The sequence below is a fragment of the Sphaerodactylus townsendi genome, linkage group LG04 (assembly GCF_021028975.2).
Source record: "Sphaerodactylus townsendi isolate TG3544 linkage group LG04, MPM_Stown_v2.3, whole genome shotgun sequence".
Classification (NCBI taxonomy): Eukaryota; Metazoa; Chordata; class Lepidosauria; order Squamata; family Sphaerodactylidae; genus Sphaerodactylus; species Sphaerodactylus townsendi.
Window position 1 is genome coordinate 148424330 of NC_059428.1, and position 26063 is coordinate 148450392.

General features: G+C 47.4%; 2 protein-coding genes across 3 annotated transcripts; one reads left to right on the forward strand and one right to left on the reverse strand.

Annotated features, from left to right (window-relative positions):
- Window positions 1-608: 608 nt before the first annotated feature.
- MSLN (mesothelin) lies at window positions 609-11143 on the forward strand. 2 transcript variants are annotated; one of them, XM_048492400.1, is made up of 11 exons: window positions 609-692; window positions 1277-1351; window positions 2798-2841; window positions 4681-4792; window positions 5768-5958; window positions 6421-6561; window positions 7200-7318; window positions 8441-8571; window positions 8955-9049; window positions 9275-9461; window positions 10336-11143. In XM_048492400.1, exons 2-11 carry the CDS (start codon window positions 1285-1287, stop codon window positions 10341-10343), a joined length of 1095 nt encoding a protein of 364 aa, XP_048348357.1. In that variant the 5' UTR covers window positions 609-692; window positions 1277-1284; the 3' UTR covers window positions 10344-11143. The 2 variants fall into 2 exon arrangements, with proteins under 2 accessions (XP_048348357.1, XP_048348356.1); XM_048492399.1 differs by having other exon boundaries at window positions 10456-11143.
- A 246-nt stretch (window positions 11144-11389) lies between these two features.
- Window positions 11390-24727, reverse strand: LOC125431704. The gene is made up of 11 exons (XM_048494741.1): window positions 24651-24727; window positions 23403-23476; window positions 21494-21525; window positions 20416-20497; window positions 19357-19538; window positions 18573-18728; window positions 17131-17264; window positions 16774-16904; window positions 16291-16385; window positions 14166-15402; window positions 11390-12850 (listed from the first exon to the last, which is right to left on the reverse strand). Exons 2-11 carry the CDS (start codon window positions 23455-23457, stop codon window positions 12765-12767), a joined length of 2190 nt encoding a protein of 729 aa, XP_048350698.1. The 5' UTR covers window positions 23458-23476; window positions 24651-24727; the 3' UTR covers window positions 11390-12764.
- Window positions 24728-26063: the final 1336 nt, after the last annotated feature.

Here is a 26063-nt window from a genome sequence, read left to right on the forward strand (position 1 = left end):
CAAATTGCTAGATAAACAAAGTCCCACAGCTGTTGCTTACACACCCCTTCTTTCCCCCAAGATGCAGCTTTATGGTCAGTAGGGGGATTCAGCCGGTTCGCACCACTTCGGCAGAACCGCTTGTTGAAATGGAATTAGCTATGTAAACAACCAGTTGTTAAACTATTTGAACCTCACCAACGGAACCGGTTGTTAAATTATTTGAATCCCACCACTGTTTATAGTGTATTTTATGGAAATGGAGAAACGGAAGAAAGAGAGAGGTTGGTGCATGCAAATTCGGATCCTCCAAAACTCTTTGCAACAGGTTCCGCTACCCAGAAGTGATCCCAGCTTGATTTTGGCCTCTCTTTTTCAACCGCTTGGATCAGATGCTGCACGAGATCAGGCTCCAATTAACCTATTTATCATTTCTTAACCTCGGTTTGGTGGACTGGGCCTTCACCATCAGTTTGCTGTGACTCAGGTACGGTGAGAATTAACATGTACACAAAAATGCCACCCAGCTGGGCTGCCAGGCTGTGTTTTTTGTTCATTTCCACAAGCACAAGGAGTGGCCGGGCACTTGAAATCTGCCCTGTCGTTTCAGATGAAGCGCTTCGATCCAGAAGGGCCACACCCTGCCCCTTTGCAGTGAAAAGCAGCCGCGCTCTGCCTGAGCTGTCAGCCCTAAACTCCAGGAGGAGAGAACGGTATGTACCAGGCTTGGGGGGAAAAATGCTCCTTTTCTGTGCATTCTTCCCCACCCCACAGGGGCCTTTGGGGCTAACATTGCTGGCTTCTCTTTATTTGATCTGCATCTTAAATGGTAGATGCCCATCCACGGCTTCGCTCTGATTACTTCGTTAGCTGAAGCGCCATATAAACGCCCAGCCTTCCGCTGTAGCCTGCGCCAGATCCTGTTGACATCAGCCTGTTAATCTTTAAAGTGCAAAAGTACTCATTTTGCTGAGGAAAAAGGCTAAGATCACATGACGATATCTTCGTTATGAGCGTGGCTATGCTTTCTAATAATAGATCTCGCGGAATAACTAGCATTAAGGTTCCACCAAGCAAATACTTACGGAGTTCTTTATGGCACCCGCGGTTTCCTGATAATTTATGTTTGCAAGGCTCTCTCTTTTTCCTTTTTTTGCCTAATTTTGACAGCTTTGACTTTTGCATCTTCTAAATGCATTTCCTGCTCTTTTGCAGATCAGCGAATCTTAAAAAAAATATATTGCAGGCAATCAGTTTGATTCTGTTCTTTGTCATTTTTTTCCCCTGGCATACCTAGTGCTAGTCATGGGACGGGATCTGTTTGGAATAATGTTCTCGTCCTACAAAGTCCTCAGTTGCTTGCTTCTGGCTGGTAAGTACAGTTGTTATTGACTGCAAACAAAATTTGTCTATTGCAAATTGTTGCAGAGGATTTGGAACCAGGTTGAGAGAAGAGAATGTAGTTTGGATAGCAGTAAAATTTACCAAAATCAGGTGAAATCCCACCACATCCCTTATTATGCCCCTGAGTTTCATCAAAAGAGGGTGTGATGTATTGTCGAAGGCTTTCATGGCCAGATTCAACTGGTTGTTGTGGGTTTCCTGGGCTTCGTGGCCGTGGTCTGGTAGATCTTGTTCCAAATGTTTTGCCCGCTTCTGTGGCCGGCATCTTCAAAGGTGAATTGCAGAGAGAAGTGTGTGACTTGACACAGTGTGTAACACACTTCTCTCTGTGATACACCTCTGAAGATGCCAGCCACAGATGCAGGCGAAATGTTAGGAACAAGATCTACCAGACCACGACCACGCAGCCCGGAAAACCCACAACAAAGAAAGGGGGTGGGTTTGGACAAGACATCCAAAGAATCTTGAAGAAAGAGTTTTAATCAGAGGCTGGTAGGGGGGTCCAAGGCCCTGCCTCAAAGTGACTGCATGACCGTGGGCCAGCCACACATACTTGGCCTGCCTGTCAGAGTTATTGTGATGATAAATGGAGGAAAGAAGAATGATTTAGTCCACGTTGGATCCCTGCTGGGGATGAAGGCTTTAAGGCACAGAACATATTTCCTGACTCCTGTTTTATCCCTGGCAACTAGAAGAAAATCAGCAACATCCCCCCCGAAAAAGTTTGCAAAATCAAACAAGGGGTTCAATGCACTATCAGCCAAATGTGTCCTGTCAGCGTGGCTAGCAATGAGATAGTTCTATGGTCCTTGCAATGCTACAGTTCAAGGAAATATTGGGAAAAATCCTGGCACCAAAGAAACATATAAAGAGACCAGTCTGGCAAATACCGAAGGACATGCCGCCACCCGCTCTGCCTAGGGCACCTGACAGCAGAGGACTGTGTGTAAACAGTGCAGAGAAACACCCTGAAGAGCAGCAGAATTGCCAAAGCTTGTTGCGATAGTTTGAGATCAGGGTTGCCAGATTGCTTGTGGCCCCGGAGGAGGGGAGGAGGGGCTTGAAATCAAGAAGTAGGTGGTCCATCCAGTCATTTCTGAAATGCAAGGTTCCCAAAGCTGTTGGCAATGCAGAGAACTAGCAGAGCTCTTCTCATCTCTCAGCGCCAGCTGTTGGTGACCGAAAGCACTCTGCACATGCTCTTTATGTGTGACTCAGCTTAGCCTATCACAGCATTTAAATCACGTCTGAAAACCAGAAATTGCAAGCTGAGGAGCAGGGCATGCTCCTGCGACTACCTTTGGGGCGGTGCAGATGGCATTCCGCTTTTAGCCAAATTATAGTCACACTGGGGCTAAGCATCTGTTGCCCCCCCCCCCCCTTGAAATCTCATAGAAAACCCTTTGTCTTCTAGGCTGGATAGCATCCACCGTCTCTGAGTCTGAGAAGACAGTGCTGGTGAGAAGTACTTTTGTCTGTGCATGTTTGTTGAGTTCCCCCTTCTCACGCCCGCCTCCCTCTGTCCCTCTGGGGGTCTTTGGAGGTCTCCCTTCTATATCCAATATACCAAAGAGGGGAGGGGGTGTGGCTCAGTGGCAGAGTATCTGCTTGGCAGAAAATTCCAGGTTCAGTCCCCGGCACCTCCCGTTAAGAGGACCAGCCATTGGGTGAGAGACCCTGGACAGCCATTAGGTGATGTGAAATCTTTGCCTGAGACCCTGGACGGCAGCTGCCGGTCTGGAAGGCAATACTGACCTGGATAGACCAAGGATTTCATTCAATATAAAGTTGCTTCAAATGGTCTACTCCAGGGGTAGGGAACCTTTAACACTCAAAGAGCCATTTGGAACCGTTTTCCATGGGAAAAGAAAATACTTGGAGCCACAAATAATTTTTGACATTTAAAATAAAGATAACACTGTATATATTGGGGTTTTTTTTACCTTTTACTCCGCTCATTCTGAGAAGCGCATGGATGTGTCCGCCCTGCTGCCTGCAGGGCAGGCAAGGATGGGGCCAGTGGCTCGGCTCATGGAGCCGCAGTGCAAGGGCAGAAGAGCCGCAGGTTCCCTACCCCTGGTCTACTCTAAACAGAAGCCTCTGACAGGGTCAGCCTTCTCTCTTTTCCCAATACCAAATACACAAACGCAAGCTTTTGTGTAACTAGGGTAACAGCTTACCTTATGCAACCAAAACCAAGTTGTTGGCTGTTGTTGTTTTTTAAATAAGAAAGCAGAAATTCCTGACAGGTATGAGTAAAACTGTGACTTTTGTCCCTGGGTTTCAGCAGGTTTGGTCATGTTTTAGAATGTGTTGCATGTTCCCCGAGTCCGTTGCCTTTAGGAGGTGCCCTGTGTTAATTATCAAGTGTTTGTATTTGTTGGTTCTCTTTATCTGAAAAATACCCAACAGAATATTTCACAGTTGAAAAACAAAGGGCATCTGTTTAACCTGCCAAGTGTTGCTGATCTCCAGGTGGGATATTGTAATAATAACTGCACCCATGGCTGGTGCTCTCCTGGAATTACAACTCCGTATGGTAGAGAGATCAGATCCTCTGGGGGGGGGGGGGGAGGCTGCTTTGGAGGGAGGGGCCCTGTGGCATTACACCCTCCCCCTCCCAAAGTCCACCCCCCACAAGCTCCACCTGCCCAAATCTCCCGGAGCTGGCAATTGTAAGCCTGCCTACTTTTGTAGTATTCCACTTGGAGACTGAGGGCCCTTCTGCACATGCAGAATAATGCACTTTCAATCCACTTTCAATCCACTGGATTTTAGAAGAAGAAGAGTTTGGATTTATATCCCCCCCTTTCTCTCCTGCAGGAGACTCAAAGGGGCTGACAATCTCCTTGCCCTTCCCCCCTCACAACAAACACCCTGTGAGGTGGGTGAGGCTGAGAGCGCTCCGAGAAGCTGTGACTAGCCCAAGGTCACCCAGGTGGCGTGTGTGGGAGTGCACAGGCTAATCTGAATTCCCCAGACAAGCCTCCACAGCTCAGGCGGCAGACCTGGGAATCAAACCTGGTTCCTCCAGATTAGATACATGAGCTCTTAACCTCCTACGCCACTGCTGCTCCCTGGATAGCAAAATCCACTTGCAAACAATTGTGGAAGTGGACTGAAAGTGCGTTATTCTGCACGTGCGGAAGGGGCCAAAATGCTTTCCTTGTCCCCATCAGACTATTCAGAGGTTGCCAAATATGGGAGGGAACAGCCTATCCTGCCTCACAGGGTGGTACAAGATTTCTCAGAACTGCCACGTGGCGCAGGTGATGCGGACAGCTTTTCCTTTTCCAGAGTGCCCCGGGGGCCTGGCTGAAGTGCTTCCGAGATGCCTCCTGCCTGCTGAGAAAAGACCTGGCGGCCTCAGTGAAGACCCACCCCTTTGCCAGGCTCAGACGTTCTGCAGGTACGCCAAGGTCAAACTCTGCTCTTCTGTGGCAAGATCTTGGCAGCATTTTCCAAAGGGCAATAGCAACTGTGTAATACTTGAAACAGGGCCCTACAGTGCAGTGGGAAAGAGAGGATCCAACCTTTTCTCCCCTGCGCCGAGCCAAACCAGGCACTCGACTCAACCCAGCCTGCCAAGAGGCCCTTTCCCTTTCTGGGGCTAATAACAGGTTGGGAGAGGGGAGTTAGTGTAGCCCCCACCCCATCTCACTGCCTCAATTTATATTGGGGACCTTCCTGTCTGCTGTTTACCTAGAAAGATCTATCTGTGAACATCCCAACATCACACCGAGTGGCAGCCAGTGGGGGGTGGAGGTTAAGAGTATCAGACTAGGATCTGGAAAAGGCAGGTTCGAATCCCCATTCTGTCACAGAAACTCACTGGGCGGCCTTAGGCCAGACTCAACTTAACCTACCTCACATGGGTGTTGTGAGGATAAAACAGAGGAGAACGATGCAATCTGGTTTGAGTCCCCCTTGGGGAGAAAGGTGCAGGCTGCAAATTAAATAACTAAATAAGTGTGCTGCTGAGATGGCTGCTTTTAAACATGTAGCTGTTAGTTCCATGTGGCTGAGATCAGTGGACCTTGCAAAACAAGAGTAATTAATGCAGCTTTGAATCATTTGCGCAACTACTCCAGGTTGTAGAATAGCATGAAAGGTGAGCTTAGGTGCACGTCTTTCTGCTGAAGGTCTAGGCTTGCCAGATCCGATCGGCGGATGACAGAGATCAGTTTGCCTGGGAGGGAATGGCTACTTTGGGGGTGGCCTGTGTGGCCTGCTGAGATCCCTCCCCTCCCCAAACCCTGCCCTTCCAATGCTCCACACCAAACATCTCCAGGTCTTTCCCAAACTGGATTTGGCAACCTGACACTGGCCACTGAGATGCGGACATTCTCTGACTGTAGGTGACTTCTGGGTCTTGTCCCTGCAGATCCACCGTGCCCACCCAACAAAACCGTGACAGATGAAATAGCACAAGATGATTTTGAGCTGTTAGAATACTCCCCCAAGGACTTGCGTGCATGTTTGGGAGAAGAAGTCCTTAAAAGGAATCTGGACGCCATCTCCTACTACCCCTTCCCTGATGACCGGTTGCCTGTGTTGAAGGAAAAGCTGGATCAGGTAGGGAAGAGACTGATCTGCATCGGGGCCAAGAGAGACATGGAAATCGGGCTGAATTCCAGCCGAGATTGCCCCGAAATCAGAGGCACAAAAAGGACTGATATTCCTTTGTTTATAGTCCGCCTTTCTCACTGGGACTCAAGGTGGGTTACATAAAGTATATCAAAACAACCATCAGAACAGCATAACATACAAATGCATAATAATAAAAACATTCCTAACAATCCATCTAGGACAACAAAGTGGTATAATATAATCACATAATAATTGCAATAACATAATAGAGCAAAATAAGATAGTAAGAACCACAATGAGAACAGAATCAACCAATTAACCTGAGAATAATAACAAGGAAAAAAAATTGTCTTCCCATCCTCCTGGGAACTGGGATTGTGTGTGTGGCAGCGGTGTTGTGTAGTGTGGCATTCACTAATATTTTGTTTTACTTGTGAATTCTCCAAGACTGGATACCCGGATCCAGTGCTCCGCAACATTGGAGGTTTCATGTATTTAATGCGTCCAGAGGACATTAAAAAGTGGAAGTTAAATTCAACAGAAACGCTTGCTTCATTGCTTGGCGCTGAAGGTGTTTTGCCTGAACAGGTAAGGAAGGGCAGAGCGGACATTTTGCTTTTAAAACTTTGATGCCTTTGGGAGCACCAACCTGCTTTTCTTCTTCCCCAGGTTTATTTCCTTTTCTTACTTTCCCTCAGCTTTAGACAGGGACACCCCCCCCCCCCTATGGACAAACTGCCAAAATAAACCAGCATGCCATACCTTTAGATTAGGACCCACCAAAATGACGGGTCCGAGTTTTGAAGAACCAGTTTTGGAAATGCTTCAGTAAATGACGGGAGGCAGGATGAATTGTTCACCAGACTCCTTCCGCTTGCCGAAATCTCCCATGTATCAAATAGCTATGCAAATTTGTCCTGTCAGTCACTGTCTAGCTCCTCCCCCTTTCACATTTTCCCACCGTACTATGAAAAGGTCTCATAATATTCCCAAAAGGGGTTCAGGCTATGGCAGTTCTGCCAAACATCCCATAATGTCCAAATTACTCTCTTCTGAGCTCTGAGTTAGCTCGTCCCTGAGGAGGACCCGGCCTCTTTGGTGTGGTGTGGTGTGGTGTGGTGTGGTGTGGTGTGGTGTGGTGTGGTGTGGTGTGGTGTGGTGTGGTGTGGTGTGGCCTCCTTCAGGGCTTGCAGGCTGTCTTTGGACTTTGAAATTATTTCTTTTAGGCTGCTGACATAATTGCTCAGTACATCACTTCTGGGGGCTCATTGAATGGGATTGATGCCAAAGACATCTGCCTCTTGAATCCAGATCAGCTTAAAAAGATTGATGAAAACGCAATCAGGTGAGTGAATCCCTTGCACACCTTTAGTCTCGTTGCAGAGACAACAACTTAGAGAACATCTTCACTGAAATCTCACACTCACACTCCCCCCGGCTCCCCCCAAAAAGGGGGTTGGTGATAACGCAAACACTTGGATTCTGTGTTCCAGAGTTCCAATGTCAACTGCGCAGTGGGGAACTAGAAGAAAATTCCCTTCACCTGAACATTTTACCTAGTCCCAATGAGGGATACCTTTGGCTCTGCAATATCTGTTTCAGATTGGCCAAGGTCCAAAGGATAAGTGAAGGGTCCACTTGACAGGGGGTTGCAGTAATTGCAAGGAATCCCTCCAACTAAAAGCCTGAAAAGGAAATATTTACCAAATACCAAATAGTTGTAGAATCTAGCAAGTGTAGGTTTTTCAGGCTTTGTGGCCGTGGTCTGATAGCTTTTGACAGAGGCATGTCACAGACGTGTTTCTCTCCATGGTATCTTACCGTGACGTGCCTCTGAAGATGCCAGCCATAGATGCGGGCAAAACATTAGGAGCAAAAACTACCAGACCACGTTGGCCACACAACCCAGAAAACCCACAACAGCCAGTTGATTCTGGCTGTGAAAGACTTTGGCAATACATTGAGTTGCAGAATCTTGTTTCAACTTAAGCCACCCATAGAAATCTGGATCAAAGTCTGGTCTCCAAGGCACAGTTGAGATCCTAGAGCACAGAGGGCATTTTATTCTGTTCACAATAATGCATAACACATCCCTGCATGTATTAATTTCATTGCACAATTAGAGTGTTAGGTCTTGAGGGACCATAGAGGAAGGTCACCGAGAAAGCACACGCCAACAAGTCACCAAAGCCAAGAATGTCGCTCAAGCCTCAACCATGTTTCAGCCCAGGATGACATCTGGATTTTCCTGGGCAGCTCTGCTGAGGACCTGAGTCCGGAGGCTGGTTGTTTTGCTTGGACATCACAAACTCAGGTTGTGGGCAGCGTTCGTCCTTGCTTGTAACAGTCTATAGGAAGCTTTTTCTGGATGACATAAAATTAAGAGGGCTTCGACCAAGGGAAGGAGTTGAGATTACGGACGGATCTGCTGATCTCCTTTCTTCATCCCCTTGTCCTTTTTCGGCAGAGAGGCTAAACCCCTAAACCTTTCCAACTGCAACCAAACCACCCAAGATGCCCTGTATCCCATAGCCAAGCGGGCTTTCTCTGACAAACACAACATCCCTGAATATTACAAAGGCATCAAGCCATATTTAGGTAAGTAGAAGCATCGCCTGGAAAAATAAAGTTATTCTCCAAACAGAAAATCACTATTGTTCAGAACCTGAAGAGGAATCAGATCTCAAAGTTCCTTTTCCTTGAGTCTTAAAAAAACTGCAGGGTTCTGGGGGCAATCCATTTGTAGCTGGCAGGATTTTGTCCTTTCAATTGCTTTTGGAAAGGTTAGCCCCCACAGCCAAAATACTTGCAGTGTGGATAAAGTCCCAGGGAAGAAACCCTTGACAAGTACAAATCTCTCTGTGTGTAAAGACTTCACATTACTAGAGAAAAATTGAAATGTAGGGGGTATGCAGACCGCTTTCAAACTGGAAGGCTGCTGAAGGGTAACGCTCGCATTTTTCTCTGCCCCTTCCCTGCAGGAGGGGCTCCGTGGGAAGATCTGAAGGCGCTCAGCAAAGATAAAGTAAACATGGACATTGACACATTTATGAAGCTGAGGAAGGACGTCATTGTGGTACGTGTGGGATCCTCTCTTTAGCCAGATACGACTATGAGTACAAAATCCAGTTTGTTTCGGACTTCAAAATGGTCAGAATTGGGAGTTTCGAATTCCACGATAATTCCAATGCACCTGCTCCCTCCTGTTGGGAACTCAAGTGTCAGAGCGCGCAAAAGTTGTGGCAGCGCAACACCTGGACACTCTAAACTTGTAACCTCTTCTCTTTTGCTCCACCCCTAGAAACTAACGCCGTCTGTGGTCAAGGGTTTGTTGGGCAGAAACCTACAGGATCTGAAGGAGCAGGAAAACAATCTGTGCATCAAAGACTGGATCGTCAGACAGAAGCAATCGGAGCTGGATAAACTGGGCCTGGGGTTCACTGGGGGGACACCCGAAGGATACATAAATATCACACCCAGATACAACAGTAAGAAAACCAGTGTTTGTTTTTGGGGACAGGGGTACAATAAGCGCGCTCCAACGTAAGAATCGTAGAATCGTAGAGTTGGAAGAGACCATAAGGGCCATCAAGTCCAACCCCCTGCCATGCAAGAAACAGGAAGTATTTATTTATTCCCCATAATTTTTAATCCAGCTAGTTCAGGGCAGTGTTTTAGTCCCATGTTTTACCCTAACATTTCTTGCCAGAGGGAGGCAGACAGCCTCAGCTTTATGAAATCCTTCCCAGCAAAGATCTCTGAGCATGGCTTTAATTTGGGTGCTGTGTGGTTTCCGGGCTGTATGGCCATGTTCTAGCAGCATTCTCTCCTGACGTTTCGCCTGCATCTGTGGCTGGCATCTTCAGAGGATTGTATTCCTTCGACAATACAATGGCTTTAATTTTTTTCTCCTCCATTTACATTTGCCATGTTTCTCCTCTATGGAAGAAGAGTAGGAGACGGATTTGGATTTATACCCCGCCTTTCTCTCCTGTAAGGGAGAAGGGAACTAGCTCGCTTCTTGGGCACAGGTAATCCTTGCCCTTCAGAAACCACTGGAGAAAACGGAGGAGGAGGGGGATTCTGGGGCAGGGGATATTGGCAGACCTGGTCAGTGGGTTTGGACAGAAGCCATCAGGTCTGAAATGAGGGGTGGACTGTGACTGAGTTTTGCTCTTCTTCTTGGCTGTCGTTGTCGGCACCCCTCTCTTCCATTAGACCAGGGAGCGATTGAGTCGTCAGGTTTTCTTAAGGCAAGAACAGCCCAGCTACGTGAACAGCGTTCCTAAAAAATATGAATGCCCTGTGTCCAAGCACAGAGGCAAGATGGAGCTGGTTTTCATGTGTGTATTTATTTTGCAGATCAGTAGTGTAGGAGACGCCTGCCCCAATGGGGACCCTCAGCCCCCCGATGGATGGAAACGAGTTTCTGCAATCCCCCACTTGCTGCTGACCCACTGACGTGCCTTCTCTTTCCACCAGGCCCTTCAGGGAAATCAGGGGCGCCCCGGAGCCTTACCGTGCATCTCGTCCCCTCGCTTCTTCTGACTCTGTTGCTGACCGCCTTCCTTTCATGAAATTTCCCCAGCTTTTAAAATAAACAGAGAGCATATGCTGGAGAGACCGACCTTGACTGTTTTGCTGTGGTTTTCCACCAACTCTCAGATCTGCCTGTGATAGAAAACCAGAAAAATGTATGGGGGGGGGGGGAAGGGAGAGCAGAAGAAGGGGGAAAATTCCTTCTTCCTGCCATGTAAGGAGAGAGATACTGTGAATAATTTCTCCAAAACTCTGCTGTGTTTTCACATGTGCCGACGTTAGTTGAAAAGCAGGCTTGTTCTAGTTGTGAATGCAAATCCTGACACTCTTTGAAAAGTCAAATGCAGGACCAGATGGAATGGTGAAAATCTAGGCTTAGTTGTTTAGTCTAGAAATCCCAGGGATAAGTTACACTTAAGCATAAATGTGCTTGTTTCACAAATTGTTGATCAGGGAACATGGGGGGTGGTTTAACCCCCTCTCCCCCAGCAACACAAGTAACTGCAAAAGCTATGTAGAAAAACAGAATGAAAAGGGGGAAAAATCGGACACTGGTTAACAAGGAAGTCTCGCTTTTCTGTACCTCTGTGCCTGGATGTGGTGTGCAAAATAAAACATTTGGTCTTTTCTCTCTGCTGTGTCTCTGTGTCTCTTTCAATGTGGGGTTGTCCTCGACACCAAGATTTAAAATTCCCTCTCCCTCCCAGAGTCACTTCTTCCAGGAACAGAGCGTAAAATCTACCCGTCCGGAACATTTTCAACCCCCCTTCAGCTCGGAACCATGAACGCAGCCCTCCAGTTCCTCGTTTCGTCCTCACAACAACCCTTCGAGACAGGTCAGGCAGATCGAGTGACTGGACAAAAAGGCCCTCCAAAATATTTGTAACATTTTATTGCAACCAAAGAGAAGGTCATTTCCACATAAAAACTGCTGCCTGCGAGTTAAGATTGTGGATTACTGGGTGTGTTTGCACATGTCCATATTCTCTACATCAGGGGTCTGCAACCTGCGGCTCTCCAGGTGTTCATGGACTACAATCCCCATCAGCCCCTGCCAGCATGGCCAATTGGGGCTGGTGGGAATTGTAGTCCATGAGCATCTGGAGAGCCGCAGGTTGCAGACCCCTGCTCTACATGAACACACACACACACACACACCCAGCTCCAGGAAATTAGGACCACGGACAGCTCCTGATGCCCTTGGAATGACCCCTACCTCCCAAGCCCGTGGAGCCAGAAGCCCTTTGAGACTTTGGACTGAAGGTACATCTCAAAGGCAGTTTTGAGAGACACCCCACTGCCCCCCTCCCACACTTGGGGGGCTGGAACCTTGCTGCCAAAACCCATTTTGCCGGTGGTCTTCCCCTCCCACCCACGAAGACTTCCTGTGCTTTTTGCTAGGAAACCAAAGCAGTAGTCCTTGAAAAGACTCTCCAATCTCACACCTGGCCAAATCAGAGCTGTTGCTATTTACAGGTTAGGTCAGTGGTTCTCAACCTGGGGGTCGAACGACCCTTTCACAGGGGTCGCCTCTCTGCATCAGTGTTCTCCATCTGTAAAATGGATAAATGTTAGGGTTGGGGGTCACCACAACATGAGGAACTGTATTAAAGGATTGCGGCATTAGGAAGGTTGAGAACCACTGGGTTAGGTAAACAAGGCAGAACTTCTGCCTAAGGGGAGCCCTGTTTTTCCCTTTACTGATTTGGCCCCTGGGGGGAAATGCCGTTCTCTCCCTCTCCGGTTACTCCTGATCTGCATGCGGGAACCTCCGCTCGCTCAGACGTGATGCTTCTCAGATTGCCACATCTATCCACCCTCCCGTCATATTTCCCTGTTGAACAACCCTAGGATGAGTTCTTCTTTTATTCAGCAAAACCCAACAGCTTGGCTGTCCGGCAATATTTGTCCATCCAGTCCTTTTCTTCTCATTGCTGAATTGTTGTTGCTGCCGTTCCAATGACCCATGCAGGATCCAGGGTTTTTTGTTGAAGTATCTTCTGGCTCACTTGCCAAGGAGATGTCAGAGGGGAGAAGGGAAGAAACACAACTTCACATTTGGCGGGCAATCACTTCAAAATGTTGGCTGTTTCGTGTGTGAAAATGGTTGCAGCCAGTAGTCTCAATAAGACCGGAGCTGACCTGGTTTCCCTTGTAGAGTTCTGAAGTTCTTGTGTTTGCTGTCACAAATAACTGGTGGGGAAAGGGGGAATTTGGGGCAATCTAGCCCCGGACCGCCAGCAACGATGGTCTCAGAAATGCCCCCTGAGAACCAAGAGTCCAACAGCGAGGGATGGGGTCAGAAGAAGACAGCTGAGAGATGAGCAGGAAGGTGAGGCTGGAGAGAGAAGACAAACACCAAGGTGAGCCCCAGTCGACCGTGCCTTCAGAGCACTTCAGGTAGAATGCAATGCCCACGCAATGCCCAACACAAACAGAAGGGATAGTGGACAGCATCAGTCCACTCCGCAAGGTCGTTGTTACTCTGTTTCCCACACAGGCATAAATGGCACTTATTGACTGAGAGTGGGGGAAAATAAGCACATATTCTGGGATGGGGGGCAGCTACACTTGCCCCTGGCAAGCCCGGCTTCCGGGCAGAGAGGCTGGCTTTACCCTTAAGGCTCGGTGATGACCCACACAACAGGACTGCCCCACAGAATTCAGCAGCAGCCATTCATTTTTGAGTTGATCCAATGAGAACTGAGCCGGTCTCTGTCTACGTAGCTCAACCTCATCTCATGTGAGATCCCAGCCTAAGTCGGGGGGGGGGGTGTTCTTGGGGGAGCAGGAGAGAATCTCCCCAACATGCTTTCATGCATCTTTCAATAACCTGCTCAGATGCTCCGATTCATCATAACCCCTTTCTCTACCTTTATTTTATTTTACAAGGTTTGCTATCCCGCCCTTTCCCACTCCAGAGCCAGGCTCAGGGCAGCGAACACACAGAATAGTACGAAACAAGCATAAACAAAGCATTAAAACAACCACAAACGGCAACTGGATTCGCACCTTGCAAGAATTAAAGGCCGTTTCTCCCCAAACCAGAAGTCTCTATGAAATAAGTGTTGCAAATATTGGTCAATGTTTGTTTTTGTGTATGTTTTGGATTTTGATTTTAAAGTACAAATTAAAAAAAACAGAATTAAAGGGGAAAGAGAAGCTGTTCCCCACCCTGAACTCATGCATGAAACTGTCTTCTACTAAATCACACCCTCGGTTCTTCAAGGTTAGTACTGTCTACTTAGACTGGTAGCTGGTCTCCAGGATCTCATGGAGAAAAGAAGAAGAGTTTGGATTTACATCCTCCTTTTCTCTCCTATAAGGAGACTCAAAGGGGCTTGCAATCTCCTTTCCCTTCCCCCACCCCCCAACAAACACCCTGTGAGGTAGGTGGGGCTGAGAGAGCGCCGAAGAACTGTGACTAGCCCAATGTCACCCAGCTGGCATGTGTTGGAGTGCACAAGCTAATCTAGTTCACCAGATAAGCCTCCACAACTCAAAGCAGGGAATCAAACCCGGTTCTCCAGTTCAACACTCTGAACTGGAGTTGCGGCCGGGAACGGAACCAAAGACCTTCCGCACTTCCACTGAGCCACGGCCCCTCCCAAGCTAGTAGGAAGCTTCCAGAAGCCGCAGTTGCAATGACTTACCACTTAAAGGCTTCACGTTGATGTAGCCGTTCGGTGTCGGATAGGACGGCTGTTCTGTTTCCGGTGGTGCTCTGCTGGTGGTCCCCTTCTTGGGTGTTGCAGCGATTGTTGTGTGAGGCCGGACCGGGTTGGGGGAGCTGGCTGTTCCATGGGGAGTTCCAAAGATAGGGACAGTAGTCCTACTGGAAGCAGCTGATGTTTTCCCGCTAGTTGTTGAGGCTCTGTAGGGAAATGCCGACGTGGTGGAATTTGGCAGAGGGCCCGGCGGTGGCAGCGGCTGTTCAGAAGAAGTGGTCAGGCTCGCTTCCGGTGTGGAGGATGAGCGGTTGACATCAGGAGTAGGTCCATGGGAAATGGTTGCTTTGGGGGTGCTCGTCTCGTTGATGTGCATTTCAAGAGTATGAAGGATTATCCCATTGTTTGTGATGTTGTTGGAGGCCATTGTGGTGTTGATGGAAGAAGTTACGTTGACGGACGTGGCTGTAGAAGGAAGCGTCGTCCCACCAGTTGTGGCACCGGTGGAGGCTTCTGTTGTGAGGACAGAGCTGGTTGCGTTGATGTGAGTGACAACGGTTGGGAGAACTGACCCATTGTTTGTGACATTGGTCAAGGCCCCTGCAGTGGCAACTGAGGTAGTCACACTGATGTCTGTGTCCACAATTGGAAGAATTGTCCCATTGGTTGCAACGCTGGTCGAAGCCACTATGCCATTGCGAGAGGTAGATACGTTGCTATGTGTAGCCATGGTGGGAGGAACCGTCCCATCCACTATGACATTGCTAGAGACTGTTGTGTTGAGAATGGAAGTTGTGTTGATGCCTCTGGTCACTGCAACAACTGTGACATTGGCTGTGATGTCATGGGAAACTGTTGTGGCCCTAGAGGTGTCCGTGAGAGTTGTGGGAACCGGAAACCTGCTGGCGGTACCCTCTGAAGTAGTTGCGACATCAGAGATCTCTGTCGATCCGATGGGGACAGCAGTTTCAGGATGTAGGCCGATGATAGTTGCGTTGGTTGTCTCAACAGAGACAGATGTTTCGTCAGCAAATGGAATGGCTGTTGTGCCGCTGGTTGGTGAAGGGGCCGCCATCCCTCCTTGGAGACCAATCCCAAGTGCATCCAACTCAGACTGAAAGTGACTTTTGATCCACATGGCAACCGACGGGTGGCTCTCAGCATCTTTCAACTCTGGCAGGTGGACACCGAGCAAATCTTTCGCATCCTGCACGCTCAGTTCCTGTGACAGATTTGTTTTGAAAAAGTTAGGTTCCTTCCGCACATGCAAAAGAATGCATATTCAATCCACTTTGTTTGCAAGAGAATGTTGCTATTCCGCACAGTAAAATCCAGTTTCAAAGTGCATTGAAAGTGTATTGAAAGTGCATTGTTCTGTATGTGCAGAAGAGGCCTTAGTTCTGGGGAAGTCTACTGTAGCACCTTGGCTTTTAGACCAAAACAAAAAGTAAAAACAAAAAGTAAAAACAAAAAGAAACAGAATATTATCCTTGAACTTAAACAAAGAGAAACGAACACATTTAAGCGAGAATTTAATAACAATGCAAGTTCAACAAGCTTGCCTCTTGGTTATCTTAATACTGAATGGACAGCGATGATTCAAATTTTAAGAGCAACGGAAATGTATCTGTCCACAAAGGGGAGTCAAAGAAGCTGGAATTCAGAAAAATCTGTGTGCTTCTGTTTAATTGTGTCTCCCTTTTAAATGTAGCAAAAAGCACAGCTTCTAACCAGAGAAGAAGAAGGGTTTGGATTTATATCCCCCTTTCTATCCTGTGAGGAGACTCAAAAGGGTTTACAATCTCCTCCCCCCCCCCACAACAAACACCCTGCGAGGTAGGTGGGGCTGAGAGAGCTCCAAAGAAGTGTGACAAATCCCAGGTCACCCAGCTGGCGTGTGTTGGAGCACACAAGTTAATCAGGTTCACCAGATAAGCCTCCACAGCTCAAGTGACAGAGCAGGGAATCAAACCCGGTTCTCCAGATTAGAGTGCCCCTGCTCTTAACCACTACACCACGCTGGCTCTCAAAAGGGGTGTGCAGGCAAATCCAGAGTTGGGCCCCAGGGTGCATTCCTAAATCGAGCACCTCATTCCTGCAGAGAGCTGACCTTTAATTCCTCTGGCTTCAAGTTAGTGAAGGTATTGATGTCCATTGCCACTTGGGATCTGGCCAGCTTCCTCAGATCTTCCACAGGCGCTCCGCCTTAAAAAGAGAGAGGAAGAAGAAGAAGAGAAACACCTGGGAGGGAAGGTAGGAGGCTGTCCAAACAGCAGAAGAAACCCTGTTGGATTCAGTCCAAATGTAGCTTTTTTCTGACAGGAAAAAGGCTAGTGCCGAAGCAACCGTCTCCCTTGTGTTGGGTACGGGAGGGAGGAGAGTGGAATCGGAAGGGCCGTAGCTCAGTAGCAGCCCATCTGCTTGGGGTGCAGAAAGCCCCAGGTTCGATCCTCGGCACCTCCAGTTAAAAGGACCGGGCAATAGGTGACGGCAAAGATGTCTGCCCGAGAATACCCTGGACAGAACGGGTGCCAGGCAGCCTAGACAATACCGACTTTGAGGCAAATTCATATGTTGGCAATCAGATACCCACCTAGATAGGGCTGAATTAAGGGATAATAGGCCGAAGTCCCTTCTTGATTGGCAAAAGCAGCTCGGGCTTTTTCGTACAGGATGTCTTTTTGGCCTTGGGAGCAAGAGGAAACGTCCAATTTCTCCGCATGCCTAAAGGAAGCAAAATGTGCAAGATCAGAATCCAGGAAGGACACTGAGGGGACCTGACGTCGCTCTGTGTGACCGCAGAAGCCGACGCAATTCCTGGGCGGCTTTTAAAAGCGTTTCTGCCAGATAGCATTTGGTCAGCGGCTGCCGATCAGATGTTATTTCCCCCCTTCTCTGCAGCCCTCCGGATCACTGTGCAGGTGAACTCCACTCAGAGGCACCAACCTACCCAATCGATTCTGGGCTGATTTGCCTGAGCTGGTCGGCCTCCAGCAGGCAGAGGTTCCTGCCCTCCAGCGCGCTCAGCAAGGAACCCGTGAGGTTGCCCCCCAGCTCCAGGTAAGTCGAAATCAGCTGCTTGAGCTGCAAGAAAGAGAACTGAAAATAAAGCCTTGCTCCAGGTCTCGCCAAGAGAAACATCTTCCGTGGTGGCGAACCTTTGGCACTCCAGATGTTATGGACTACAATTCCCACCAGCCCCTGCCAGCATGAGATTCTAGGTCAGCACTCTAGTTCTGTGAAGATCTTCCTTTCTCTCTCGCTCTTTGGGCACAAGGCAGTTGTAAGTAGTTGAAGCTGTTGTTGCTGCTATGCTGTGAGCTACTCCCTATCCAATTAAGGTGAGAGTAACCAGCTGGCCGTTCCAAAACTGTGTTCCACAACTCTCGGCAAGCTAAAAACGTTATCTTTTCCAAGAACAGATGAGGTAAGAAAGCACTTGAAGGAAGAAGCAGTTTCAAAGATTATCAGCTCAGGTTGGTGCCGTCTAATACGCAGAGCCGAACAAGTCAGCTCACCGGCAACCCAGGAGAGCACAGAGAAAGCACGGGGTTGCAAGCAAAATTTGTGTTGACTTATCTTCCGAGGCTGAATAAATTAAGCAGTATAAGCCATTGCAGCACAGGCATATCGAGAGTGTATCAGACAGAAAACAAGGGAGAAATAGACTAAATAATCATGGATAAACTCTACATACGACCTTCACCAACGCAAGGCAGGTGAGTAGTAGAGACAGGGTCTTGTCTGAGGTGGCCCCTTGCCTCTGGAACACCCTCCCCGTTGAGGACTGACTGGCACCTACTCTGCTATCTTTTAGGCAGCAGGACAAGACACATCTTTCACCCATAATTAGGGTGTTTATCTTAACAGCTTTTCAAAAGCTCTGCTTTGTGGATAGTTTTTATGCTGTTTATGTCCAGTGAGATTGTTATGTCATTCGAATTATGAACTACCTCTCGCAAGAATCTGAAGAGGCAGCACAGAATAATTCTAATGAATGAATGAATGTTTATTTAGAGTGAACAACCAGTAATACAATAATTCACAAAAGGCCAAGTTGCACATTTTTACAGACATAAGAGGTAAAAAGTTAAAGTATAAAATGGAACTTCTTTTAGCATTCCTCTAAAAAACTGACGGTGTCCTATCCACTTGCTTTCCTGTGTTTATTTACTAAAACACAAAACCAAGCTACATTACTGGAAATTCTTTGGTCTAAACAAGTCTAAATAAATGAGCTGCTATGGGAAACAATACTCAGAAAAGCAGGGCAGAAAGACACTGAATAAATTACAAATAAAATCAAGAAGCTGCTGGTGCAAACTTTAGCGTGCAAATCTGTTAGGGAATTCAGGCGACAAAGAAGGTATTCTGATATCCCTTAAACATTACCTGATCCGGCTTCCAAGCCCCACCGTCCGGGTTCAGTAATGCCATGAGGGTGTCATTAGAGGTCACTTTCCACTTGCGGATCTCCTCTGGGCTGTACAAGCGCGAGAAATAGCTCAGCACCTTAAGCTGATCATCCGGGATCCCATCTGGGTAGACCTGCAACAGACCAGAGACTCGTCCATAAGAAGTGGAAGAACCAGGACGAGTTCTCCGTTTTGGCCGGAAAACCCAGTGTGCCACAGTCAGGGACTGATTGGGAGGCAGCACTCGAAGAAGAAGAAGAAGAAGAAGAAGAAGAAGAAGAAGGAGGAGGAGGAGGAGGAGGAGGAGGAGGAGAAGGAGAAGAAGAAGAAGGAGAAGGAGAAGAAGAAGAAGGAGAAGGAGAAGGAGGAGGAGGAGAAGGAGGAGGAGAAGGAGGAGGAGGAGGAGAAGGAGAAGGAGAAGGAGGAGGAGAAGGAGGAGGAGGAGGAGGAGAAGAAGGAGGAGGAGGAGGAGGAGGAGGAGGAGGAGGAGGAGGAGAGGGAGAAAACTGTGACTAGTCCAAGGTCGCCCAGCTGGCATGTGTTAGAGTGCACAAGCTAATCTAGTTCACCAGATAAGCCTCCACAGCTCAAGTGGCAGAGAAGGGAATCAAACCTGGTTGTCCAGATTTGAGTGCACCTGCTCTTAACCACTACACCACACTGGCTCACAAAGGCCCATGGATTTTGTCCCAAAAAGGACTCCTTGGGCTGGGCTCAAAGCGTGCTCACGTGACTCACCTCAAGACAAACTGCCCACTAACCTCATCTAGCTTCCCTTTGATCACAGCCAGGTAGTCGTTCGGCAGAGGCTGGTCAAGCAGAGGGGCCAGGTTGGCTTTCAAAACCTCGTTGTTCAGACAGGCGTCAAACTGCTCAACATCGTACTGGATGATGAAGAGTGGGTCTTCCAGGATGCTGGCGGTAATCGGGCCAGACCGGCAGGCTGTTGGCAGAATTCAAAGGCGAAGAGGAAGCAAGTTCCTTCCCCCAGCCCAAACTCTGCCTCCCCCAGACTTCAACCCCAAATCTCCAAGATTTTCCCAACACAGAATTAGCAACTCTAATTTTCTCCCGGAGGAAAAAACCCCCACGCTATTTCCTGGGCTTTCTCTTTCTGCTTTCTCTCAACCACTTTTTCCATTCTCTCGGTCTCATGGTTAAACTGGCTAACAGCACGATTCAAAGGGGGAAAAATCCTGGATTTATACCCTGGCTGCATTGCTCTGGGACAGAAAGTTTAAGCAGTTTCATTGCTTGAAACTGACCCTTTCCCCAAAACTGCTGTTAGATCCTCTGAAGATGCCAGCCACAGATGCAGGTGAAACGTCAGGAGAAAATGCTACTGGAGCGCAGCCATACAACCCGGAAAACCCACAACACTCTAGTGATTCCAGCTGTGAAAGCCTTTGGCAATGCTATTAGCTCACCCGCTGCCAGCACCTCCTGTTCCTACACTCGGTGTGAACTCTCCCTTCCTCCAAGCCGACCTTCCATTTGTCTATTCTGTTCCTTCCCTTCTGAAGTTTAAATAGTCGTGAACATCCATAACTCGTCCTGGTTCTTTCACTGCTTATGGATGAGTCTCTGGCACCCTGTAGCAGACTCCACTCAGCAGATGAGTTTTTTAGTTTGTTGTACGTTGAAATGCAACCCCCCCCCTCCTTGCTATAAATCATTCTGTGCACACAATCTGGATTTCCAGGATCCCAAATTTTGGATGACACAACTGTTTCTCCCTCCCAAGCGCTGTGTTTTGCATTCCCCTGAGTTACCAGTATTGAATAATATAATTCCCACCCATGGGTTGATTTTTCTCTTACTTTCTGTGGCTCGTTTACTCCTGGCAGGGGAAGCCGCTTTAGACCCCTCGGCCAACTTCCCAAAGAAGATCATCCCCCCATCCTGAGCAAAAAAAGAGAAAGAAAATAAAGTTAGCTCACCAAGCATAGGAGGTTGAACAAAACATCCTCCGTTTGCAGTTTAAAAAGGTTTCTTGCCTTCATGTTTATTGCAAAATTGAGCGCTTGCTGTTAAACCAAGACTATGGATCAAGAGGCTGACGGGCCTGCCAGTCTGGTCTGAGCCAGCGTGGTGTGGTGGTTAAGAGCAGGTGGATTCTAATCTGGAGAACTGGGTTTGATCCCCCACTCCTTCACATGAGTGGCAAAGGCTGATCTGGTGAACCAGGTGTGTTTCCCCACTCCTACATTCCTGCTGGGTGACCTTGAACCAGTCACAGTTCTCTGAGAACTCTCTCAGCCCCACCTGCCCCTCAAGGTGTCTGTTGTGGGGAGAAGAAGGGAAAGGAGCTTGTCAGCCACCTTGAGTCTCCTTACAGGAGAGAAAGGGGGGATATAAATCCAAACTATTATGATTATGATTATGATTATGATTATGATTATTATTTTCCAAAGAACAGGATAATCCTTTCCACTGAAATATGATGGAAATACAGTTCACCCAAATTTCTCAGCAGTGACACAACAGCCAACCCAACTAACTACCACACTTCTTTAAAAAAAAGATTTTCCTGTGTAAAAATGGTTCAAAACCTAAAATATGCAGCTCATGGAGAGGCCCCATCAGGGAGGACTTTACATGCCTCACAGACATTTTAATTTACAATAAACAGGGGGGAAATGTATGGCTGTTTCAGTTACGTGCTGGGAGTTCCTTATCTGGGATCCCCAGCAAATTTCTTACACTAATTTTCAGGCACACCAGGGGCCCCCGGGGTCTGAAATGTATGTTTCAGAAGCTGCTGGTAGCTCTGTCTGTGGAATTCACTGCACAGGTATAGTAGTGTCAGTAGGCACAGTCTTTCTAAACTGCTAAAAACATTCCCCAAACTCCCAGCTAGATCCAGGACACTCTCAGAAAGGAGGATAAGCAACGTACAGGGATCGTTTCCATGACATCCAGGAACAGTCCTGCAAAAAAAGAAAAGAGAAAACGAGGGACACCATCAGAGAGAGAGAAGGCAGCCAGAACACACTGCTCAGGTTGATGACGCTGCTTACTCACTGCCACACAGTGTGGTGTAGTGGTTAAAGTGCCAGACTAGAAGCTGGGAGGCCTGGGTTCGAATCTCCGCTTCAACATGCATCTGAGTGGCTTTTGAGAGACCCGGCTTCAAATACCTGCTCAGCCACGACACGGGCTGTGATTGGGCCAGTGCAACTTAACATACCTGAAGAGGTTATGGAGAGGGAAATGGGAGAGGCCAGGGCATCTTGGAAGAAGGGTGGAATAACATCCTAAATTTTGCAAGTGTGCTATGCAGGGATCAAAATCTATCTTGGATCACACCTGATTGCTCCTCCTAGGAGTCTGACTTCCAGCCAATTCACAAGGGCGGATATTCAGACGTGCAGCTTTTGTGGCAGATATGCATGCCAAAGGCCCAAATCCCTTGCTGCTAACAACACGACATGAGTTTCAGCAGGTAGCCATGTTGTTCCGCAGTAGAACAGCTAAATTCAACCCCAGTAGCAGCACCCTGGAGATCAATAAGATTTTGGAGAATGAGCTTTCGAGAGTCGACGCTCTCTCTGCCCAACATATATATTGACGAACGTAGCTTGGACTCTTGAAAGTTTAAACCCTGAGAATCGTGCGTTGGTCTCTAAGATGCTGCTGGACTTCAATGGAGCAACTCGACTTTGAAGGACCACCCAATAAATCACGCCAAATGTCCTTGCAGCACCCTGATCTTTTCCTCCTCCTTTCTGATTTGTTTTTGCAACTTCCTCTTCTCCGTAGTAGCCCTTTCTACTTGGCTGAAAATCTGGTTTTGTAAACCATGAAAATATAAAACGGGATGCCCTTTAACCTCCAGAAATGCAAACATGTCAATGTGCAGAACTTCAGCCCTAGCTGATAGATGTTTGGGATAGTGTAACCCCCCTGCTCAGAATGGGTTGACCCAGAAAGGGGTGGAGACCCAAAGCAGGAGGAGGCAGCAGAGCTCATGTGGTTTGGAGGAGAGGAGGCTACCAGACTCGGACCTTGGTTTGTATAAGCCCTTAACACCTTGTTAAGGTAACTGCAATGTTGTTGGGAACTACTGGGAAGGTAGTTGTTTATTTTTGCTATGTTGTAAATGTTGGAGTTTATTGTTTCAGAGGCCCCTTCCGCACACGCAAAATAATGCATTTTCAAACCACTTTCACAACTGTTTGCAAGTGGATTTTGCTATTCCGCACAGCTTCAAAGAGCACTGAAAGCAGTTTGAAAGTGCATTATTCTGCATGTGCGGAAGGAGCCAGGGTTTCTTTTTTGTGGTTGTAATGGGTGAGAGTTCTCCTGGAAACCTTCATCATGTTGAATCCTGTTCACCAAGCCCTTGGAGTCTCCAGGAGCCAACCCACTTGCAAAGAAGAATTGGACTTGGCAGTATCAGTAGACTGTAAATATAAGGACTTGAAAATGCAACCTGAACAGGACCTTGAAGTGTGATGTTAAATGTTGATGTTATATGTTAAGAAAGTAAACCATTTTGTTTTTTTAAAATTTGTTGTTGCAAACTCATTCCAAGTTCTGCCCCACAGAACCCACAGATAGAGGTTACACAAGCAATGGATTTCTATCCTGCTGCAAGTACGGTCAACACTTAGGCAAGAAATTGTCTAAAATCTGCCCCAGGGAAGAACCAGTGTTCTATATACAAGCTAGACAAATGACGTATATGCGGGCTTGGGAATATTTGCAATTCTTTCGTTAGCAGACTTTCTCCAGAGTAAGGTCGATGTCTTTGGAGAAGATGCTGCACAGAGCTGAGCTATGTGGAAAAACCCCAGTGACTCACCCAAGCAAAGGCCAAAGGATGCCAGGAGGAGTGAAACAGAGTATTGTGACGCCATGAAGACCCAGGAGTGTTACCTGAGGGGGGAGAGAGAGAAGGGACACTCAGCCACAGGTCCAAAATGTGTCACTGACAGGTGTTTCAAGGTTGCCACGGTTTTCAGGTCGGTTGATCCTCCGAATGGGGCAACATGCCACAGATTCCAACTTGGCTGTTCCACAGACTGACTTCCCGAAACCAGTCTGAGATCTCTGAGCAGGGCAGAGGTAGAATGATGCCTGCAAACTGAGGCACCAATGCCCCTTCCGCACATGCAGAATAATGCACATTCAATTCACTTTCACAATTGGTTGCAAGTGGATTTTGCTTATTCCGCACGGTAAAATCCAGCTGCAAAGGGCATTGAAAGTCTTATTTTAAATGGATTTAAATTGCACTTTTCTGATTTATATTGTTTATATTGTCCATATTATGTGGTGTCACTGTTTTTTGTTGGTTTTACTGTACACCACCCTGAGCCCTTTGGAGGTAGGGCGGTCTATTAAATTTAATAAATGTAAAAGTAAGTAAGTAAATAAATTTTAAAAAAGTGGATTGAAAGTGCATTATTCTGCACGTGCAGAAGGGACCCAAGACCTCAGTTGAGGCACCCACCCAGTGGACCAAGAAGGATTTAATGAGTCCAGATTTGTTCTCTTTTAAATGGAAACATACTAATAATTTATATGCCATTAAAGGTTAAAATTGGAATTGGAATTGGAGTCCAGATTTGTTGGTTTTCAGACCACCGTGGGGAGAAAAAAGCTCTTCCCAGTCTCAAAAGATAAAAATAACAAAACTAAATATAAAATAATAAAAGATATATAACTTGACTTTTTGACTTTTATCATTTTCTAAGTTGTACAAAGCCATTCTTATCCATCATTATTCGAGTAAAATAACTCTGTTAAGATTAGTTTTCCTTTAAAGACCAGAACTGCATAAACAGAACAAGAACTATTTGGTATATGAAAACAGAGAATGCCATGAAAACTAGGAGTCTTGTGTTTGGGGCAAAGCAAAGTGGAGATTTTCACAAACAACTGAACTGAGAAACTGAAAAAAGAGGCACACTCTTATATTCTGGAAAGCCAGAATACTTTACTCTGGGAAGACAAGAGGGGGCTTACAAGGGATAGAAATGATAATATCTGCTGAGGCCGTTCTCCAGAGCAAATCCATTTCCTAAGGAAGAAACACAGAATCACTTACCTGTACAAGTCAGAGCTCAGGATCCCACCCTGTGCTGGAGCTGGGTCTCACTGAGGTGTGTCATCTGAAAGGTCCCTGTCAGCCTGGCTGGATCTTATCCTCCAGGGCGTGGGAAGGCGCTTGGGTGGAAGGGGCGTCACCTTTCCAAAGGTGCATTTGAGAGTGCCATGGCTGGGGAAAGGAGGCGAAAGGACCTTTTAAAAATTCCTGGCCAGCCAATCTTGGCACATTTGGCCATTTGAGGATGAAAACTCTGCCCAAAGCAGGTAGAAATGGCATCCCCCACGCAGCCAGGGTAACTCACTGTCTCTCCGCTTGACTAAGGCCCCTTCCGCACATGCAGAATAATGCACTTTCAACCCACTTCCAATGCACTTTGCAGCTGGATTTGATTGTGCAGAATAGCAAAACCCACCTGCAAACAATTGTGAAAGTGGATTGGAAATGCATTATTTTGCATGTGCGGAAGGGGTCGAACGTAACTCACTGTCTCTCCCTTGCAGGGCTGTTGTACGAATTAAAAGAAATTGATACTCCTGGCTGTTAAGTATTCAGAGAAAAGCTCAAGCATCAAGGGGGTAAATGGTGCAGAAGACTCTTCCGGTTGACCGCAACTGTTGTCAGATGTGGGAGTAGCAGGAAGCCATTGCTGTATCCCAAGCCCTTCTGGCTCAGGACGACCTCCTCTGAGTGCCATGAAGCTTTTCACCAGGTGACCATGGGCCAGTTATTCTCCCTCCATGTAACCTACCTCGCAGGGCCGTTGTAAGGATAAAATGGGGAAAGGGAGAACTACACCCAGAGCCCCTGGAAGCAAGGGTAGGATTTTTTAAAAAGGTATAGAAGTTTCATACCGAAAGATCCTTAGGGGATTGACGACACTGATGGCTATCTCATAGGTTTGGGGCCACTCAGAAGGAGGCCCCGGAGCTGAGCGGACCAGTCAATTGGGCAGCAATAAGGACAATTGAAAGGAAACGAGTCCACACACGGCACTTTGTGCAGACAGGATGCGATTGGGGGGGATGGGAATATTTGTCAAAAGGCCAGCCGCTTTTCAGGACCCAGCATCTGCCTTGTTTGGCTTTTCCAACAAGAAGCCACCCAAAATCTTGCCTCAGTTTCCCCAGGATCAAAATGCCAGGAATGGCATCTGGTGCAGGGAGACTCACCCGCCTTCCAACTCAGGAGGGAAAAACTCAGCCTGCCAGACAGGCTCTCCATGAGCGAAATATCACCCTTTTCCCCAAGTCAGTTTTCTTGTGTTTATTCTTTCCCTCACCCTGTTTTAAAAAGATAATTTGCCTGTTCCAAAAAAAGAAGAAAAAATCTGGTAAAATGTCCAGAACCTGTTTGACGTGATGCTATCTCAGGGGAATGTGACCCCACCCCCACCAGTATCCTGCCAGACAG

Excerpts from the sequence above, each read along its gene's own strand:
- MSLN (XM_048492399.1), top strand. The coding sequence starts at position 1,285 with ATGGGACGGGATCTGTTTGGAATAATGTTCTCGTCCTACAAAGTCCTC. Across the intron at positions 1,352-2,797 it reads CAGTTGCTTGCTTCTGGCTG|GCTGGATAGCATCCACCGTC; the intron begins GTAAGTACAGTT and ends TTTGTCTTCTAG. Across the intron at positions 4,793-5,767 it reads CAGGCTCAGACGTTCTGCAG|ATCCACCGTGCCCACCCAAC; the intron begins GTACGCCAAGGT and ends TTGTCCCTGCAG.
- LOC125431704 (XM_048494741.1), bottom strand. The coding sequence starts at position 23,457 with ATGGCGTCACAATACTCTGTTTCACTCCTCCTGGCATCCTTTGGCCTT. Across the intron at positions 21,526-23,402 it reads ATCCTTTGGCCTTTGCTTGG|GACTGTTCCTGGATGTCATG; the intron begins GTGAGTCACTGG and ends CTTTTTTTGCAG. Across the intron at positions 17,265-18,572 it reads GGGCTTGGAAGCCGGATCAG|CTCAAGCAGCTGATTTCGAC; the intron begins GTAATGTTTAAG and ends TCTTTCTTGCAG.